This window comes from Pleurodeles waltl, chromosome 2_2, assembly GCF_031143425.1.
Source record: "Pleurodeles waltl isolate 20211129_DDA chromosome 2_2, aPleWal1.hap1.20221129, whole genome shotgun sequence".
Taxonomy (NCBI): domain Eukaryota; kingdom Metazoa; phylum Chordata; class Amphibia; order Caudata; family Salamandridae; genus Pleurodeles; species Pleurodeles waltl.
The window spans coordinates 1,142,741-1,164,039 of NC_090439.1; the positions used below are offsets into that span (position 1 = coordinate 1,142,741).

General features: G+C 46.4%; 1 protein-coding gene across 1 annotated transcript in view; it reads left to right on the forward strand.

Annotated features, from left to right (window-relative positions):
- The window catches only part of LOC138283088 (synaptonemal complex protein 2-like), a 413,718-nt gene that overhangs the window by 69,812 nt on the left and 322,607 nt on the right, over positions 1 to 21,299 (forward strand). The window contains exons 4-5 of the mRNA XM_069221232.1: positions 12,175 to 12,244; positions 12,456 to 12,522. Coding sequence (XP_069077333.1) covers positions 12,175 to 12,244; positions 12,456 to 12,522 — 137 coding nt within the window. The remainder of the gene's footprint in view (positions 1 to 12,174; positions 12,245 to 12,455; positions 12,523 to 21,299) is intronic.

Genomic DNA, 21,299 nt, shown 5'->3' on the forward strand with positions numbered 1-21,299 from the left:
ACAGAGGATACACTTGGTCAATGCCAGCAACAACACTACCATTAGCGTACACAACTCACAGGGAACAGCCCTATGCACTAGGCCATGCACTACCAGTTACAATGCTAGTCACCAGCCCATGGGGTACAATGCCTAACACCATTAGCTGCACACCTGAAACCCACAGGATCCTGCCCAGTAGTAGATGTTCACCCTGGCCTAGGAGCACCCACATTCCCCACTCAGGTAACACCTTAACGCGTGCAAAGTCAAGAATCTGAATCTGTACTCACCCCCTTTTGGCTGCTATGATGCCTTCAAGCGCCCATCCAACTCCTGATAGGCCACAGCCAGGATGCATAACTTCATGGGGTCAGGGTACGATGGGCACCCCTTCCTCATTGGGAGGCCAGCACTAGCTGGGCCTCCGCTGTCATTCTTGCCCAGCAGCGCAGGTCCTCCTACAGTTTGCAGCAGTGGGTGCTCCGCCTGTCAAATACCCCCAGGGTCTGCACCTCCTTGGCGATGGCACACCAAATACCCTTTTTCTGATGGGTGCTGACCTGCAGGAAAAATACAGCAGAAAAGGTATTAGTCATACCGTCCGGACTGTCATCCTCATGGCCCACCATATCCCTTCCATCCCCTTACGCACAGACATTGACCACCATACATGCAGCACTCTGCCCAGAACCCCTCAGCCCCCCCACATGAGGCTTACACACACAGCACTCCATACATTCATGCCCCACGCATCATGCTCACAGTGTACTCACCTGTTGGTCGGGAGGACCATAAAGTAAAGGGTACTAGGGTAGGACGCCATCCACCAGTCTCTAACTCCTCCGCAGAAATGGCAGGGGTCCTTTCCCCAGACACATGAGCCATTGTCGCCTCCAGACACAGGTCACAGCAGCACTTGCAGTGTAGGTCCTCTCCTGTTGAAGGTCAGGTAGCAAGTGAGTGAACAGATAGAAAATGGCGGTCACGTCCGCAGGGGTGCGTACTGTCACCACCGGCGTACATTGCCATTGGCTCCTGGAACCCATAGGCCCCAATGATAACCAATGCATTGTTGCACGGCGGTCATCAACCGCCGACCGCAACGGCACACGCCGCCAGCGGAATTACCTCATTTCCACTTGTCCCTCCTCACAAGTCAGGCAGCCGCCATTTCAGCGGGGCACAGGCCATGGCACCTAACTGCGTCACAGCAGACATAGGCACATCAACTGACTTACAACTTCACATACTGTTTCTGTAAAACATAAATTGCATATTAATCTGAGTACATGTTTGAATATGACATTCTGCTCACCATTTTTCACTCTAGAGTTCAACCACTGAAGATGAATAGGAGATGGAGACATCCCCCCGTGTACAGACCCCTGGAGGACCTGGCGACAATGGAGGACAGGCACATTATCCTAACCTATAGACTGGATAAGGCCACAATCCAAGAGCTGTGTACCTAGTTGGAGCCAGACCTGATTTCAGCTATCAGCCACCCCTCAGATATCCCCCTCTCTCTAGTGCAGGTCCTGTCAGTGCTCCATTTCATGGCAAGTAGTTCCTTCCAAGCGACTGGCCATGGCATCAGGGATGTCACAGCCTATGTTCTCAAACGTGCTGACCAGAGTGTTGTCTGCCCTGCTGAAACACATGCGCAGCTACATCATATTCCCCCAGGTGGATGATTTGGCCACAGTGAAGGCTGACTTATATGCTCTGGGACATATCCCCAACATCTAGTGTGCATGCAGGTCTGTGATGGGGGACCATGCATTGGTGTAGCATGCAGGGCTTGGTATTGGGATGGGTGGGTTGTGATGATGGGGTATATGTGAGGTGGTGGAGTGATGGGGTTGAGGGTAGGAGTGTGTGACGGCATGCAGGTGGGGGGGGGATAAAGTAGTAAAGATTTTACTTACCAGAGTCCAGTCCTCCTGCTACTCCTGCCAGGCCCTCAGGATGCATGATCGCCAAGACTTGCTCCTCCCATGTTCGTTGTGGGGGAAGAGGTGGGGGTCCACCGCCAGTCCTCTGTAAAGCTATCTGGTGTCTTGCTATCACGGAACGCACCTTCCCCCGTAGGTCGTTCCATCTCTTCCTCCTGTCATCCCTTGTTCTGGGGTGCTGTCCCACTGTGTTGACCCGGTCCACGACTCTTCGCCATAGCTCCATCTTCCTAGCAATGGAAGTCTGCTGCGCCTGTGATCCTAATAGCTGTGGCTCTACCTGGATGATTTCCTCCACCATGACCCTTAGCTCCTCCTCAGAGAATCTGGGATGCCGTTGTGGTGCCATGGGTGTAGTGTGAGTGGTGTGTGGGTGTGTGGGGTGATGTGTTGGGTTGTGTGCTGTGAGGTGCGTGGATAGTGTATGAGTGATGGTGTTTTGTGGCTCAATGGGTGCTCCTGGCTTCTCTCTCTGTCAAATTCTTTGGGTCGTAAAGGGTTGTGGGTAGTGTGGGTATGTTTTATAGTATTGTGTCAGGTGTGTGTATTTTGAATTGTCCAATGAGTTTTGTTAGTGTGTGTGTATTTTGAGCGCGGCGGTCTATGCTGCCAATGGTGTACCGTGGTTGAATGACCGCCGAAGTGATTTGTGGGTCATGATGCTGTGGGTGTATTTCTGTTGGCGTAACGGTGTGGATTTTGCTACCGACAGTTTATCACTGACCTTTTGGCTGGCAGACTTGTGTGTGTGTCTGTACAGTGGCGGATTTCTATGTGTGGGCCATAATACCCGTAGCGGTATACCGCAACGGTCGCGGTATGTTGGCGCCAGTCTGCATGGCGGTAAGCTGCACTTACAGGCCAATGTCATAATGAGGGCCTAAATGTCCATAAGGTAAAGTGACCTAGCATAATGAAGGTAGCAGTCATGAAACTGTCTAAAGGACCATACTGAAGTCAATCAAGAGAACATAAAATAATTGGAGCAGGACTGGTGCCTTCTAGATAACAGTAAAATAAAAATAAAATGTTGTACTGCTGCACCTACCCAATCAATGGAGGGAAGCTCAAAGCATTAATATCCAGTACAGTAACTGACCAGTCGATCATTATATAACTAGATAATACTTATTGCAGGGAACCTGTAGCCAACTAAATGCAGACTATGTGGAACAAAACAGAGGGGGTAAGATTATTAAACAGAGTGGTCACAGTGCTCTATGGGAAAGAATTATATATATCACGTCAGTGCTGCACATACCTAATAAAGAAGAACCTGAGTGTCAAACACAATGGAAATCATAGCGGCTCATGCCCGGATCTAGGGCTGTGTCAGGAGCACAGCGGGCAGCAAAAAGAGGGCTACCCTGTAAATAAACATACCAGAAGTGTTCCCATTAAGAAGGACATAGACTGGCTAATGGAATAGAAGTCAAAATGCCACGCATGCAATAATTGGCGTGGGAGCTTACCGTGGTCCACCATGAGAGACCTCACCAAACAGGCAATCAAAGCGATGTGAAGACAGCATGCAAGAAATAGTTAATAGAAATAGAAGAGGTTTAGTTAATAGAAATAGAAGAGGAACTGAAGATAAGAAGTCCTGAGCATTTTTATAGTTAAGCGGCAGCCATATCGAAGGCAGGTGGTGATGAAGTGAAAAGTATAAGCAAAGCCCTTCGCCTGGTAGCATTGATCTTCTGAAGCCCATCACCAGTGTCCATGACTCCTGTATGGCAGGAGGCGGGCCACTGAGATTGTTGGGCTCGTCACCCCCCACATCTGAGACTGTGGACCATTGCCTAGGTCTGTGATCTCTTCCCCCTGTGTGCTTTGATCGGGCCAATAAAACTGTACAGACATCCAGAAGATCCAACTTGATGAGGGCTGTTTCCCATATCTGTGAACCTCGTATGCCAGTAGGGGTGTGTTAGAAATTGGGTCTCTAGTTGGCAGAGGTATGCAACCTGTCCAAAAAGGGACCACAATCTTAGTCACAGTAAGTCACAATACAACCTAAATTATCCTGTGTTCACACTCTGCTAGCTTGGCAAAGAGTAGGCAGACTTAACTTAGAAGGCAATGTTTAAAATATTTGTGCAATAACTCATACATTAGCACAGTGAAAACACAACAAAATGTACTTCACCCCAGTTTAGGTAAATAGATAATAACTATCTTAAATAAGACCATAATGTCAAGAGTCCAATGTACACAAGTAAAGGTATCAATTTTGCAGGATTAACTCTTAGTATAATGCTTAGAAATGCAATATCTTCAACTGGGGCTATTATGATGTCTTGACGGAGTCATTCCCAACAGCCTGATGCTGCTCGCAAGAAAGTGGGGGCTGGTCACTTAGCCACAGGGACCCCAGGCATAGTACCTTTGTTAAATGAGGAAAAAACAGATGTAGCACGGAGTTGGGGTGATGAGGCGTTGCTGGGGCCAGTGCAGCATGGTTCCTTGCTGTGGCCGGGGAGGTGAGGCAGCAGTTCCTTACTGTTATGCAGGGGAGGCAAGGTATCAGTTCTGTCCGATTGCATGGGAGATGATGCAGCATTGTGGCGAGGTGGTGGTTCCTTATGACCCAACAGGGTCGATGAGTCCAGCTGGTCAAGACACGATGTGTCAACTTCGCACTGTCATGATCACACCATAGGACTTAAACAGCGAAGTTGAGCTTACGTTGCATGCCACGGTTGTTGCTTTTAGTGAGGGCCATTGAGCGGACAGTGGCACGGCGCCAGAGTCGATGGTGTCAGTGGACTAGCTTTGAGCTAGTAGATGAAGAAAGAACAGGAAGCAAGCTCAATCCAAGCCATTGGAGAGCGCTTGTGGAAGAAGGCAGAGACCTTCCAGAAAAGTCTGGGAGCAGCAGGGCAACAAGCAACATAGCAGTCCTTCTAGAAAAAATACCTTTGGGCAGCCTGGTAGTCCATCTGACAGAGCTCATTTGTAGATCCAGAAGTATCTGATGTGGTGGGACCCACTATATATACACCCAAAAGTGCCTCTGAAGTGGGGATAACTTCAAATTGTGGTTTTGAAGTGCACAAGTTCCCCTTTCAACCTGGCCCTGTCTGCCAGGAGCCCTGTGGGGGTTATCAGTCCTTTGTGTGAGGGCAGGTCACTGGCCTTTAAAGTGTGAGAGCGCACCTCCACCCTTCCAGCCCAAGGAAACCCATCTGTATGCAGATGCAGCTGAGTGTCCTGTGTTTATGGCTGTCTGGGTGAAATGCACATGGGGAGCTGTCAACCAGCACTGGCCAGATGTAGATTGGAGGCAGGCTGTAAGGCACAGATGGCAGTACGTGCATAGAAATGCCTACTTTCTAAACGTTTAATTTCGGGAATAGTAATGTAGAATCCAACTTTACCAGTAAGTAGGCTTTTTTACTACCATTCCAACCATACCAAATATGACAAGTCTATTCCTCTCAGATCAGAAATTACCACTTAAAAGCATAGAAGGGAGTCACTAATGCTAGCCTTTGAGAAGAGCAGGTTTCACAGTAGTGGAAAACAACTTTGGGAGTTTTTCATTACAAAGACATGTAAAACTTATAAATACATGCTCTGCTTTTTTACTTGCATAGCATCCTACAATATGGGCTACCCTAGGGCCTACCTTAGGAGTGACTTACATGTAATAAAGAGTTTAAGGCCTGGCAAGTAGTTTTAAATACCAAGTCGAAGTGGTGGTTAACCAGCGCACACAGGCCTGGCAATGGCAAGCCTTAGACATGGTTAAGGGGCTACTTATGTGGGTGGCACAACCAGTGCTGCAGGGCCACTTATAGCATTTAATTTACAGGCCCTGGGCACATGTAGTGCACTTTAATAGAGGCTTATAAGTAAATGAAGTATGCCAATTAGGGGTAAACCAATGTTACTGTGTTTTAGGATAGCAGTTGTAAAGTGCTTAGAGTCCTAAAGCCAGCAAAAACGAGGTCCTAAAAAGAGGAGGAAGGCAAAAAAATTGGGGTGACCCTTCAGAGTTGGCCATTTTCCCCTAGGGGGCACTAAGAATATTGAACCCTTCGCTGTTAGAGGAGTCCTCATGACCACTGAAGAGGCTTTGGAACAAGTCTGTAAACTACCTGCTGGGAACCTGGTGCTTTACCAACTTACCAACAGGAACCCAGAAGAAAAAAGGTGCTGCTTTCGGAAGCAGACTTTGTATGCGACCTCCCTAGATTACTGATCCTGTTGACCACAGGAAGGGCATGGTGCAAGCTTGATCAATGTGGAATGCAGGGCCGATAAGTACCCTGGCTCCTGGACTCTTTGGAAGGTTGCAGTTGGGTTAAGTTGGAAGCAGGGCTATAGGCTCGTGTGGGACTTGTTGGAGCTCTGCAGTCTTGCCTCTCGAAGATCTGAGAGACTTTTAATGCAGTGGCAGACTTTGAGGCATATTGTTAGTGTAGGCAGCACCTATGGTCACCTTCTAGAATCTTCAAGGAAGGCAGGGCATAGAGTTGAGGGGAGGAGCAAGAGCACCTGCAGGAGGGAACTCCACGTGATGTGCTAGAGAGCTAGCCTTGAGAGACTACTGTGAGGATTATGTAGTGTGCTGAGTCTAGCTTGTGTAATAAAAGAAATTGCTTTTCATACTAAAGATCAGTATTGGACTGGGCAATCCTCTTATTGGACCCACTAGGGGTATTTTGAATTATGAGCCCTTGTATAACTTCAACCTCATACCCCTGAAGACCCTAGACTCCTTGACCCATTTGATCAGAGTCAAGTGCTGAAGGGTTAGTACATGCCTTTCTTTAACCACCTTATACTTCCTGTTATTTTATCTCACTTTTTTGGGTTCAATCTCATCCCTCTATTCCTCTCTTGTCACTATCGCCTCAACTTCTTTCTGCCTTTATGTCCTTCCTTGCTTTGGGTCAAAGTCTTAAGAAGAAAAATCATACAGTCTCCAAAAATAAATGGTGATGCCCACCATCGACACAAATTAGGATCTACTTGACCAGTATTTACAGGACCAGAATTTGACACTTCAGCAACCAGTAAGTAGATCATAGATGGAAACCAGCATAGGTAAAGTCAAAAGGTCTCACCTATTGAGCCTTTTGGTGATGATTTTCAGTCATGCTGTACAGCAGCGTGGGTGTTGTGCAGCCTGACTGAAAATACTAAAAAAAGGTGTACATTGATGCATCTGTCATGTCATTTTCTAGTTGTGCACCAACACGGATGCACACAAGTACAAAATGAAGAGAGCTTTTTTCTTTTTATTTGCCACAGGTGGATGACTAAATAAAATGTCACACAAAATTTGCTTTTCCTTTAATAAAAAAAAAAAAAAAAGTAAAATGGGGGAGTTGATTGGGGTTGGGAAGCAGACAGTGGATGAGATAGCACAGCAGGAGGCGAGGATGCAATAGGCAGGGAGAAAAAGCAAGAGGCAACAATACGGAGTCACAATGGAGAGTGGGGGTGGGGAGGCACAAACAACGGCGGGTGCATAGGTGTTTGACAAGCACACAGACAGGTTGGCAGGGATGGGGAAGCAAATGGACGACGGATAGGGAAAAGCACATGGATAACGGAGGGAGGGCGGGGAAGCAGGAGTGGCAATGGAAGGTGGGCAGACATGGAGTAAGCAAGAACTGCAACTGAGGAAGCGTGAGCAAGAGGGAGATGCACACAGCAAGAAAGAGGAACACTAAGTACACAAGAGATGGCTAGAAAACACATAGGGGGTTATTCTAACTTTGGAGGAGGTGTTAATCCGTCCCAAAAGTGACGGAAAAGTGACGGATTTACCACCAGCCGTATTAAGAGTCCATTATATCCTATGGAACTCGTAATACGGCTGGTGGTATATCCGTCACTTTACCGTCACTTTTGGGACGGATTAACACTCCTCCAAAGTTAGAATAACCCCCATACACTTTTAAGCATGCTTAAACTAAAAGACAAAAGTTGCACCTGGTAATAGAGCGGTGGAAAGACAGAAGGGTTCCATGCTCCAGGGGAGGGACCGATACCAGAGGCGGAAGAGAAGCCCACAGAAGCTGAAGAATAAGAAGCAAGCAAATAGGGGAAAATAAAGCCTACCATTGGTAAGCAACGGGTGGGCTCTAAGCTCACTGTAGGCTAGCAATGTCTCACAACATAGCACATGCACTCTCTTAAGTAGGACCTAACAATGTTTTGTGCCTTTTTATTTCAACTCTTCTTATAAACTAGCTTAAAGCCCATCAGATTATCCATCCTTCATGCCCTTTCAATTCAGAGGATAGCACCACTCCTTCAACTTTAAGATTATCAAGATTTCCACTTAGCAAAGGCACCTATCAATCTTTTTTTAATTGGTGACTGTGTTGTTGTTCAAGGAAATACATAATTTAAATATCAGGCTTTTTCCTTAGATCATGTACTTGATGCATTAAATGCATTATGGTTGTCAGATGCTCTTTGGCCCTAGACTGTTCATCAACTTCGAATGTGGAACCTTTCTCTTAAAAGGCTTCCAGGCACATACCACCAAATAGAGCAATTTAGTGTGTATTTTTTGGAAGCATCCTCATTTTATTGCTAGCCCACATTCATTCTTCAGACACTTCCTAGGTGCTGACCCACAAAACAGAAGCTTAAAAAGGAACATTTACTCTGTGTTGTTTCTCCTAACTTTTAACGGAATTTCTGACTTTAGAGGATTTACAAATGAACCCAGGAGTACTTCTGGAAAGCAGACAGTTGTATATTTTTTTATGGATAATCACATGGGCAAAAGTTATTCAGGGGGTTTTCCACCTGTGGTAAATTCTGCTTTAGAAAAATTTGTGGGAATGTTTTTTCTTCTTAAGAAAAAATTGATTTACTCATGAAAATAGGATGCTCCTACTATTTTCCCCACCCTGAAAATGGAGCTACTCCTGCCTTGGCCAGGAGCAAATTTGAGATTGTTTCCAGGAAGTGAAATTACCTGCAAGATGTATGTGAATACACATCTCTGTAAGATTGTGAGTGAATACCAATACTTCCTAGACACATCCCACAGAAAGGTCACATTTTACTCCATCAACCACATCGATAATCCACCATAAAAGCAGTTATCTGTTTGTAAATGCACTTTGCACTGGTCAAGTTCTGTCTTCTTATCCTCTAGAACAGGAGTTGGAATTTACCCTCTCAAATTATATTAATTTTGCATAATGTGGACCATATATAAAAAACTGTCCTTGATGACTACTATAGCAGGCCTTAGGTATGAACTAACAGTTCCAAAGATCCCCTTATCCTCACCTGTTCTCTTGTGTGGTTTCTATCCCCGCAACCTTACTGTATTCAAAAGTCCAGATGGGCAGTTTATATGAACATCAGTTATATTTCTGTGCTGAGGACCTTTAGAATTACAGAAAGAGAAACTACAGAGGAGACTAATTGGTTTGTATTCCTGTTGGCCATTCCTTTATAGATTGGCCTTTTGTTTTTTTTAGTAACTGCATGTACAATTTCTTTTATGTGGTAGCCTCTTGGATTGATCCTAAGCAATAGGTGTTTTTTTAGGTATTCCTGACCATGGTGTCTATTTGAGGTAGATCTCACAGCCCACCAATAATTCTTAAAATTTTGCTAGAAATTATACTATCATGCATCGACTACCAATCTTTTGGTATTTTTTTTGCTTCAGTTCTATACTTTGCCCCAGCACACTTCTTCTTTGCATAGAGTACTTTCATAGCACTACTTCATTAAAGTTTGCCCAGGTCCAAAGGCATTTGAGAGAGGGAGAGATGAGGCCAGCAAACTTTAAAGCACTGTTTATGCACTGCATTGGGGTAGTGTTAATGCTTAGTAAAATGTAGGACACAGTTAGTTAAAAGGGCCATCCATTGTAGAGAAAAAACATATCTTTACCCAGTGGCACATTTCCATGTCTCATCAATAATAGCGATTTGAAAACTATCTGTAGTTTGAGATCAGCTTGGATTTTGATGCCTGTTGTGACACCCCTTACCAGGCTTTATTTTTTGAGCCTCCAAAGCATATCCTAATGCATTTTACTGTGCTGTTGTCATGATGAGAGGGTGTGGTTATCACTTTTAATATTTTTGTTGCCATTGTTGAATTTAGTACTTGCGATCTAGGTCTAATTAACTTAGTGGATTGCCAAGATTGTGGGCATGTGCTCTATGCATAAACACCTTACTGTGACTGTTTCAATCTATTTTGTAAATGGACTCCTATATATGAGCATGTATCTCACAAGCTTGAGTTTTGTTTTTTCTATTTTTGTCCTGAAAGCTATAAACAAATGTTACATAACAAAACGCACTAAAGCACTAGGAATACCAAGCTCCTTCCATTTTACTGTAAGTAATCTGAAACAAATGAAGAGTTGTGGTTGAATCTTGGATAAGATTTAAACTTGACAAGAAGATGGAGGTTTGCCTGGCATCCTGCAGTAGGGAGTCCTATTGCTGTATCCGAAAACAGGAAATTTATTGGTAACTGTTAGAACTGGTGCCCTTGGTAGCCCCAAGGGTAGGGTGCAGTGTATTTTAAAAAGTTTGACATGTTTTAGTTTTAACATGTCCAAATAGTGAAAAACTTCTAAATTCATTTTCACTATTGCGGGGCTTATCTCTCCCATAGGATAGCATTGGGACTTCCTTAAACATATTTTAAGGGTAATTTCCAATTGGAAAAATATAGTAATATGGAATTTGGTGTCACTGGACTCACAATTTAAAATCACAACTTATGGTGAAATCGTATTTCAAATTGTAAGCCTGAAAATGCCACTTTTAGAAAGTTAGCATTTTCTTTAAGTATTCTGTGCCTCTGCCTGTCACTGAATACATGTATGTGGTTGTTGACTGCTGGGCTTTGTGCATTCCCTCCATCCAGTTGCACACAAATGGAGCTTAAGTGTGACATGCATTCTGATGACCCATCACCTGGGCTAATTAGGTAGGAGGAGCTGACACAGCTGAATAGGGCTGGGTCTCTCCTCACACAAAGGGCTGCATAAACCCCTGTAGAGTGTCTGGAGCCAGGTAAGGGCAGGGACCTTGTGATTTTCGAAGGCCTCTTTGAAGTCTCCCCCACTTAAAAGGCACATTTGGGTATAAGTACTGAGCCCCAAACCCCAGCAAATCAGATCTCTACTGGAACCAAGAACACACTGCCAGGAAGGACTGCTGTGCTGCAAGCAGGGACTGCCACTTTGCAGCTCCATTGTTGTCAGTCTATTGCTTTGCTGTGCCACTTTCCTTTGCTATGTTGGCCTTCTGCTTCATGCCTGCAGTGAGAAGGAATGGTCTTGCTCTCTACATCTTTGAACCCAAGAAATCTCCAAGGGCTTGCTGGATTGCCCACCCGTTCTCTGCAGTCTCAGGGACATCAAATACTGCTTGCAACTCTCCCGGTGCTGCTGGACTCTGCCATCTGTGAGTCCTACCCGTGCCTGAGGTTTCCCCCCCCACCCACAACCCCAGTCCTGGACATGAAAATTGTGTTTTGCAGCTAAAACCAGCAAACGCGGTGCATCATCCAGGGTGTGGTAAAAAAAAATTGCCACATCACTAATCAACGATGACGCAGTGGCTACCTGACAGTAGATTCACAGACTGTGCGGCATGATGAGACGGCCCCAAAATGGTCCAGCATTTTAACAGAGCTTGACGACGAAGTAGAAATATTGACGCATTGTGCCCTCAGCGTATTGCTACATCAGTTGTACTGCGGATCCTGCTTGGGTTCTGTTGCTGACCTACCCTTCATTGCGGTCAGCCTGGATTTTTAATTTGTACCGGTCCCTCACAACCTCAAGTAACTTTTGACCCTTATTGATGTCTAAGTAGTGTTTTCACATTTAATCTTTAAAAAGTTAATATCACAAATTCTACTGATAATAGTTTTGTCTTGGTTTCATCAGATGATTAAGATCTATTTTTCTAACCTTATGTGGAGTCTTTTTGTGGTGTCTTTAACTGTGTGAGTGTAATTTAACTGTTGCACAAGTCACGCTTAAGTTAAGCCTGACTGTTATGTGCCAACCTACCTGAGTGCGAACACAGGTTAATTTAGGTTGCGTATCTGACATACCCTGACTAGGATTGTGGTCCCTGCTTAGACAGGGGGCATACCTCTGCCAACTAGAGACCCAATATCTAAAATGCAAAGAACCAAACTTTTCTTGTAGAGTTTACTGTATTACAGTGCAGCTGTTTGTCATCTGTATGTTCTTCGTAATGTTACCTTCCAGATGGCGAGTTCCAGTACCCCGTCAACACACACAAGCCAACGTGTGACTGAATCTCAGGAGATTACTGTAGGTCAGTAAGTGATTTTGATTAAATTCACTAAGTTGTCTTTTCTTTTATGACTTTTACGTGTAGCATTTGTAAATCTAATATGGTACACTGGCTTTGTTCTCTGTCATTGAGATGGTTGGTCTGTTTGTTCGTTTAGTTTGTTTTTTTGTTTAATCTTGACATTTAAGGGGGTTTTAGAATACATGATGCTTTTGTTTTATCTGATTACCAGAATCTGGTCCAGAAACAATACCTGATATTTCTGTGAGTGCCCCACTGCTGATGTCTGATGAATCCTGGTAAGATTTTATTTTTTTAAAGTTCCGAGGCACTTGATGATGGAAAAGCACAGCATTGTTTTGTATACAGCCTGCATTACCTATTGGAATGTAAGTACTTGATTTGAAGCCTTGAATTTATAGCTAAGCCCTGTAGTGGAAACCAGAAGCCAGAGTTAATTAGTATTTCGTTTTCCACTGAAGGCTGGAGTCTAATTACAGCACATTCCTGTTCTACATAATTCTATAGCCATACATATAAACTTGTTTTTGCAGTCTCAAGGAACACATAAGCAGCTAACACAAACTCTGAAAAATGGTGCAAGTAAATCCTTGATCACTCTTCTTGGTAGAACCATTAAGGCCTGGTGAACCTGTTCACAAAGGTCCATCTTTCTGCTCAGCTGGTGTTCTGAAATTACCTCCTGTAGGAAGCTGGCCTGGTGTGTGGCGAGCACCTATATCACATCACCCTAAACCAGGTCCAGGTATCCCCTATTAGTGAGGTGTAGTCAGTGTCTAGGAAGCCAGGCTCTAAAGAGGTAGCTGTGGATGCGCAGCCAAGGCTTATCTAGGAGACATGCAAAGCTCATGCAATACCACTTAGTCACACAGCATTTATACACATGAAAGAATCACGCGTTGTTACAAAAATAAGGGTACTTTATTTTAGTGACACAAATAATAAAAAACTATATAGGCAATACTCTGCTAGCAGGTGAGTAAACACACTATAACATACACCTTAGTAATCAGGAATGGACATAGAAAGTAATAGAAAACAATGGAATAACAATAGACAATGGTGACCCTAGGGGGAGCCCATACCATATAGTAAAAAAATGTAATTGAATGCAAATGACGGACCCCCACCCAGGTAAGAGGAATCTGTTGAGGGGAGCTGGTGGAACTAGAAACCACACCATGGTGCCCCCCCCCCCCCCCCCAGCGACCAGGAGAGAAGAGCTAAGTACCTGTTTTTTCCCAAATCCACAGAGAAGATTTGTGAATGGTCTGCACAAGACACAAGCAAGACTGCAAGAAACAGAAGATGGATCCAGAGCGAAGAGGACCTGCAAATGAAGGGGACCAGGTCCAGTTGCAGTTGGAGTGTCCGGGTGGGGCAGGATCCACTACCCACCCTTCTGGGGGGGATGCAGGACCAGATTGATGGTGAGAACCAGGATTTGGCTATGCAGTACAGGAGCAGAGGAAGAGTTCCATAAGTGATGCAGTCGGAAGAAGAGTTGCAGTCTGTCAGTGGTGCGGAAAAGCCACCAACAAGCCTTGGCACAGTCAAGAGTTGCAGAAGAAGATTTGCAGAGCTACCGGGGACCAGGAAGGTCTGAGGGGACTCAACCCAAGGAAGGGAGTCCCAGGCAACCCCCAGCAGTCAGGAGAGCAAGAAGTTGTGGATGCAGCCCACACAGGCAACTCGCAGGCACATGAGTCACAGTGAGGCCCACTCAGCACACCTGGAAAGGAGCCCCACATCACTGGAGCAGCAGGCAGGAGACCACACATTGCAGGGAAAAGTGCTAGAGGCCGGGGCTACACAGAGCCAGAAGATCGCTCGGAAGAAGCCAACAAGCCTTGGTAGCTGCAAGAGTCGCGGTGCACAGGGGTACCATCCTGCAAGGAGAGGCAAAGACTCACCACCTCCAAAGTTGGACAGCTGGTAAAGGGGACCACTAAAGACCACCACCTGTGTTGCAGGGTCCATGCAGAGTTGCAGGAGAGAGGACCCACGCAGCCAGTCATCATTGTTGTTGGTGCCTGTGGATGTAGGGGAGTGACTCCTTCACTCTAAAGGAGATTCCTTCTTGCTTCTTGGTGCAGACTGAAGACTTGCCGCCCTCAGAGGATGCACAGATGGGGAATTGCTGCAGTTGCTGGAAGGAGCCAGAGAAACAATGTTGCAGAGCGAAGGCATCGCTGGAGCTGCAGATTGTAGGTTCCCGTGACGTCCATTTGCGGTTCAAGTGGCCAGAAGTCGAAGTAAATATTGCAGAGGAGTCCTGCTGGAAACTTATATGACCCACAGGAGACCGCAAATAGCCCTGGAAGGGGGATTTGTCACTAGCAAGGTGACCACCTATCAGGAGGTGGCTGTGATGTCACCTGCTTGACCTGGCCACTCAGATGCTCCCAGAGGCCTCTGGCCACTTTGGATTCGGAATGGCAGATCCAAGTGGCCACCTGGAGGCGCTATGGGCACCACCCCTGGAGTGGCGATGGTCAAGGGAGTGCTAACTCCCCTTTCCATTGTCCAGTTTTGCGCCAGAGCAGGTACTGGAGGTCCCTGAATCAGTGCGGACTGGTTTGTGCAAGGAGGGCACCAAATGTGTCCTTCAAAGCATACAAGTGGCTTCAGGAGGCCTCCCAAGCCATGTAACACCTATTTTCAAAGAGAAGAGGGTGTTGCCTCCCTCTCACAAAGGAATTCCTTTGTTCTTCCTTCCTGGGCTTGAGCTGTTCAAGCAGCATGTGAGGGCAGAAGCCCATCTGTATGATGGCAGCAGTGCAGGCTGCCTGGGAAAACCCTGCAAACTGGTAGGAGCAAACCTGGGGTCCCCTAAGGAGCCCCCAAAGTTCATGGAATCATGCAAACAATACTGGCAACGGTATTGGGTATGATTCTGACATGTTTGATACCAAACATGCCTAAGTTCTGAGTTAACATTATGTAGCTGGGCATAGCTAGTGACTTATGTCCAGTGCACAAAGACCAGTAAAATGGGGCTGGAGTTCGTGGTGGCACCTCTGCTCATGCAGGGGTGCCTTCACACACAGGTACTTGCACCCTGCCCTCTAGGCTAGGAGGGCCTGCCATATACAGTGACCTGGTGCAGTCTCCTGTAGTAAAAGGGTGCATGCACCCTTTCACGCAGGCTGGAATGGCAGGCCTGAAGACACATTTTGCATGGGCTCCCGTGGGTGGCATAATACATGCTGCAGCTCATGAGAAAACTCCTGGTGCCCCAATGCCCTGGATACCTATGTACCATATACTAGGGACTTATATGGGGGCACCAGTATTCCAAAGGTGGGGTGTAAAAAGTTAGGGACAACCAAATTCAGGGGGGGGAGAGCACAGTTACTGGGGTCCTGGTTAACAGGATCACAGTAAACACAGTCAAAACACACTGACAGGTAAAAAGTGTGGTTAACCATGCCAAAAAGAGGGTACTTTCCTACACCTCCCTTCAGCATGGAAGTGTGTCCACTTTTCTTTAATAGACTGCAGTTTGTTCTAGACTCTTTCTTCACCAATGTTTAACATACTCATATTTAATTTATTTTAATGTTTAATTAAAACATTACAATCTAAAATGTGTTCTTAAGTATTTCTGTAAATACAATCACTTATATCAGTAAGAAATCATTCTTAAAATCTATATGAAGGGACTGCCTTGATACTACAAAATCTGGAGAAAAAAAAACAAGCTTGGTCAGGCACAGATTTTATTTTTATCTACTCTATTACTATGTAATTTAGGCATTTTGTTGAAATAGTCTTGTTTAATACAGTCCTTGTCTGTGCGGTAAGCATTACTTTTTTTTGTTCACACAAACCTGTAGGTTTCAATAAGTCACACATGTTGAAGCATTACATAATCTATGTAGATGGAACTTTCTAGGACATCTGACAAAGTATATTGACTAAGTTTAGTGGCTTGGGGAGTACTTGCCCCGAGGATTTTTAACCAGGGCTTTAATAATCTTTTTCACTCGCAAATCAAATTGAGACAGATACAGAGCAGGCGCAGAATGTTTTTATTTTTCGAGCCACACAGGCAAAAATTATATATTTTACGTAGACATCTGTGCAATAAAAATTAACTCTAATCCTTAAAATGTGTTCTTATAGAAGTTTGAGTGTTCTGTTAAATCCCACTGGGAAACCAATTGTAAGAATTTTTAACAAAAACAGGTCAGAGTGACCTCTCACCTGTTTTTGGTCTTGAGCCCGCTCCTCCATGCGCGCAGCACCACCTAGCTGTGCCCCTGTCCCTAACCCCCGCCCATGCTGCTGTCGCGTGTTCGAGGCCCTCCACCACCCGCAGGCTCCTGCCTGCGCCTTATCCCTAGTGTCTAGTGGTAAGCGTTCCTAGTGTTGTGCCTTGGCCTGTAATTTTTGCTGTATTTTCTTTTATTTTTCTGTATTTTCTTTTATTGTGCCTTAAATTCCATTTTTGTGCCGCTTCGCTGCGTTTCTCGGCTCCCCCGAGCCGTTCTATTTCCAACAGCTGCATCCCTGCAGCCTCACCCCTTTGCGCCCCCATTCGCTCCCCCTCCCGCCCCCCAGCTGCTCCACCCTCACTCCTCCCCTGTTAATGGCGGTTGCTGCACGACTGCGCCGCTGGCACGCCAGAGGCAAGCCCGTCTGCACCTGGACCTCGTCCAGTGCCAGTCCCCCTGGCCCGCAGGGACCCCGCTCCACCAGACACGTTACACTGCCAGCGACCTCCACACCCTCAGTCCAGGACGCTACTCTGCCTGTTTCCAGTCCACTCCGAAGAACACCAAGGGACCCTTCTCCTGCTAAGCCTGCCGCTTCACCTACACCCCCAACACAGCTGCCAACAACCTGCATCAATGGATAGAAGACTGCATCAACACCCTCGCGCCACTCAAAAAATCCTCAAACACCCTCCACAGCACCAAGGCCAGCTGGTTCACCCCAGAGTTACAGGATTCCAAACGGAACTGCCACAGAATGGAGAAAACCTGGCGCCTTGAACCTACCGAATCCAACCACATCGCACTCAAGACTACCATCTGCAAGCATCACCAGCTGATCCGCACCACCAAAAGGACCCACTTCAAAAACTGCATAGACACCAATGCCCACAACAATAAAGAGCTCTTCTACATTATCTAGGAGCCCTCCAACCCGAGGCCCTGCTCCAATGAATGCCCTCCATCACAGGAGTTCTGCAACTCCCTCGCCACCCATTTCTGTCAAAAGATAGAAGAAATCCACAACAGCTTCAACCCCCAGACCCACCAGCAGACTACAGACACCCACAAACCCAATGCCCCAAGCAACACCAACCTCCTTCACACCTGGACCCTCGTCAACATAGAAGACACCGCCAACGCCATCGCCTCCATCCACTCTGGCTCCACATCGGACCCCTGCCCATACCATATCTTCAATAAAGCAAGCAACATCCTCGCCCCCACCTCTGCGACATCAACAGCTTCTTTGAGTCTGCCACCTTCCCAGAAACCTGGAAACATGCAGAAGTCAACACCCTGCTGAAGAAACCCAAGGCAGACCCAGATGACACCAAGAACTACTGGCCGATCTCCCTCCTCCCCTTCCCAGCTAAGGTCATCGAAAAAATTGTGAACAGCCAACTATCCTGCTTCCTGGCAGACAGCAAGGCACGCGACACCTCCCAATCTGGATTCCGCAAAAACCACAGCACCGAGACCGCACTCATTGCTGCCACAGATGACATCAGGACCATGCTCGATGAAGGCAAAACCATGGCACTCATTCTCCTGGACCTCTGAACAGCCTTTGACACCGTTTGTCATCGCATCCTCCGCACACGCCTCCACAGCGCTGGAATCTGCGACAAGGCTCTCGACTGGATCTCGTCATTTCTCGCCGGCAGAACACAGAGAATCCGCCTTCCACTGTTCTTGTCCGAAGCCTCCAAGATCATCTGTGGCATATCCCAAGGATCCTCCCTCAGCCCAACGCTGTTCAACGTCTACATGGCCCCACTCGCCAACATCGCACAAACCCACCACATCAACAGAGTATCCTACACAAACAACACCCAGCTGATCCTCTCCCTCACGAAAGACCCTACAACTGCCAAAAACAACCTCCACAATGTACTTCACGCCATCGCCAGCTGGATGGATTCAAGCCGCCTCAAGTTAAACACAGATAAAACAGAGATCCTCATCTTCGGCACCGACCCCTCAGCATGGAACGACTCCTGGTGGCCCACCTCCCTAGGAACCGCACCCTCGCCCACCACCCGCGCACGCAACCTTGGATTCATCCTGGACTCTACACTCAGCATGACTCAGCAGGTCAACACAATCTTCTCCTCCTGCTACAACACTCTTCGCATGCTCCGCAAGATCTTCAAGTGGATTCCCGCCGAAACCGGGAAAGCGGTCACCCACGCCCTGGTCAGCAGCCGTTTGGACTACGGAAACGCACTATATGCTGGAACAACAGCCAAACTCCAGACGAAGCTGCAACGAATCCAGAACGCATCCGTCTGCCTCATTCTGGACGTCCCACGCCGCAACCACATCTCACCCCACCTCAGAGACCTACACTGGCTACCCGTATCGAAGAGGATCACCTTCCAACTCCTCACCCATGCACACAAAGCCCTCCATAACACAGGCCCAGCCTACCTCAACGACACTAACCTTCCACACTCCCACCCACCATCTTCGCCCCTCCAGCCTCACCCTCGCCTCCGTCCCCCGCATCCGCCGCACCACTGCCGGAGGAAGATCCTTTTCTCACCTCGCTGCCAAGACCTGGAACTCCCTACCGCTCCACCTATGACAGACCAAGGTCCTCCTGACATTTAGGAAACGCCTCAAGACATGGCTCTTCGACCAGTAGCTTCCCGCCGCCCCCACCCCCAGCACCTTGAGACCCTAACGGGTGAGAAGTGCGCTTTATAAATCTCATGATTGATTGATTGATTAACATACTTAACACTCGCAAAAATACTAACTAGTAGCATATGTTTTAAGTAAGAAATTTCAAGATTTTTGCCATAATTGTCTTGAAGGCTACAGAAGATCTTATAGGTATCCTCATCAGTCATTCGCTTTATGATAGAGTTTAATGTGGGTAATCCAGACTGTGAGAAAATGGATTATTAGTTGTAGAGGATATGGGTCCTCACCAAGTAATGATGCCACATTCCATATCAGGCCAAGTTAGATCTCAATTTAAACCTGATCTCAAACCTTGGTAGCTGTAACACAGACCAGACACTCTTAACTTAGGAGAAATGTGTAAAGCATTTATCACTACCAAAACAGTTAAAGTAGAAAACACAGTACAATAAAAATCACACTCTAATTTATATTTTTTTTTAAAGTCAGGTTTAATGAGCAGATGGACACCCACATGAAAAGATTGGATATAGGGAACCAGAGTTATGAGTGCTTGTAATTTTAAATAATTCTATCTCCAAAAGCACAAAGCATCTCCCAGGTGTATCTGGTCCCTCAAAACCAGGTCAAAGTCAAAAAGTTAAGGCTGACCACGATGGAGCATTTTCATCCCGGTGGAAAGCTTACCTTTGCACTTAGTTGTTTTGTGAAGAAATGTCCTCATCAACTGGATTGTTGGTCGTTTGGGCTGCAGTCTGGATCCAAAGAGGTACTAATCTACTGTAACTGGCTAAAGCAAAGGTCCTCGGTGGGAGCCTTGGACGCATCACGAAATTCAAGGATCTAAATGCCATGGCTGGGGAAACTCAGAGGGCTAAATCTGAGGTATGGGCCCAGAGAGGCGTTGATGATGGCAGGGTGCTGCTTTGGGTTGGTCAAGGTGGAGTCTTCTACGCTAGGACTTAGAAACATTTCTGGAAGACTGGATCCGTTTATAGGACAAACCAGCAAGTTCAGTCTGGCAGACAGGTTGACGGATGCTACTTGGCAGCAGTCTGGTGATAGCCTGTTGTTGGTTCGGAGACCAATTCCAAAAACATTTCTAAGTGTCCAGTCTTGCAATTTTGAAGTGGGAAAGAGTACCCTGTAACGCAAACACAGGCCCCAGGTCCTTTTGGGCACCACTAAGGTGTTAGGACTCAATCTCCCAGAAACCAAAAGCAGTGTCCAGGGCAAATCCAGTTGGGACTGGTTAGCTGGGCTCAGCAGAAAGTTGGACTTCTTGAGGTTTTTGTGTTCCTGGAGTTGAACAGTGTAGGAGGCTGGACTGGCTTGTAGTGAGTACCAAGGGGTACTTGCACCTTGCACCAGGCCCAGTTATCCCTTATTAGTGTATAGGGTGTCTAGCAGCATAGGCTGATAGATAATGGTAGCTTAGCAGAGCAGCTTAGGCTGAACTAGGAGACGAGTGAAGCTCCTACAGTACCACTAGTGTCATATGCACAATATCATAAGAAAACACAATACACAGATATACTAAAAATAAAGGTACTTTATGTTTATGACAATATGCCAAAGTATCTCAGAGTGTACCCTCAGTATGAGGATAGCAAATATACACAAGATATATGTACACAATACCAAAATATGCAGTAATAGTATTAGAAAACAGTGCAAACCAGGTATAGTTACAATAGGATGCAATGGGGACACATAGGGATAGGGGCAACACAAACCATATACTCCAAAAGTGGAATGCGAACCACGAATGGACCCCAAACCTATGTGACCTTGTAGAGGGTCGCTGGGACTATTAGAAAATAGTAAGGGTTAGAAAAATAGCCCACCCCAAGACCCTGAAAAGTGAGTGCAAAGTGCACTAAAGTTCCCCAAAGGACATAGAAGTCGTGATAGGGGAATTATGCAGGAAAGACACAAACCAGCAATGCAACAACGATGGATTTCCAGTCGAGGGTACCTGTGGAACAAGGGGACCAAGTCCAAAAGTCACAAGCAAGTCGGAGATGGGCAGATGCCCAGGAAATGCCAGCAGTGGGTGCAAAGAAGCTGCTACAGGACAGTAGAAGCTGAAGGTTCTGCAGGAATGACAAGGGCTAGAGACTTCCCCTTTGGAGGATGGATCCCCCACGCCGTGGAGAGTCTTGCAGAAGTGTTTTCCTGAA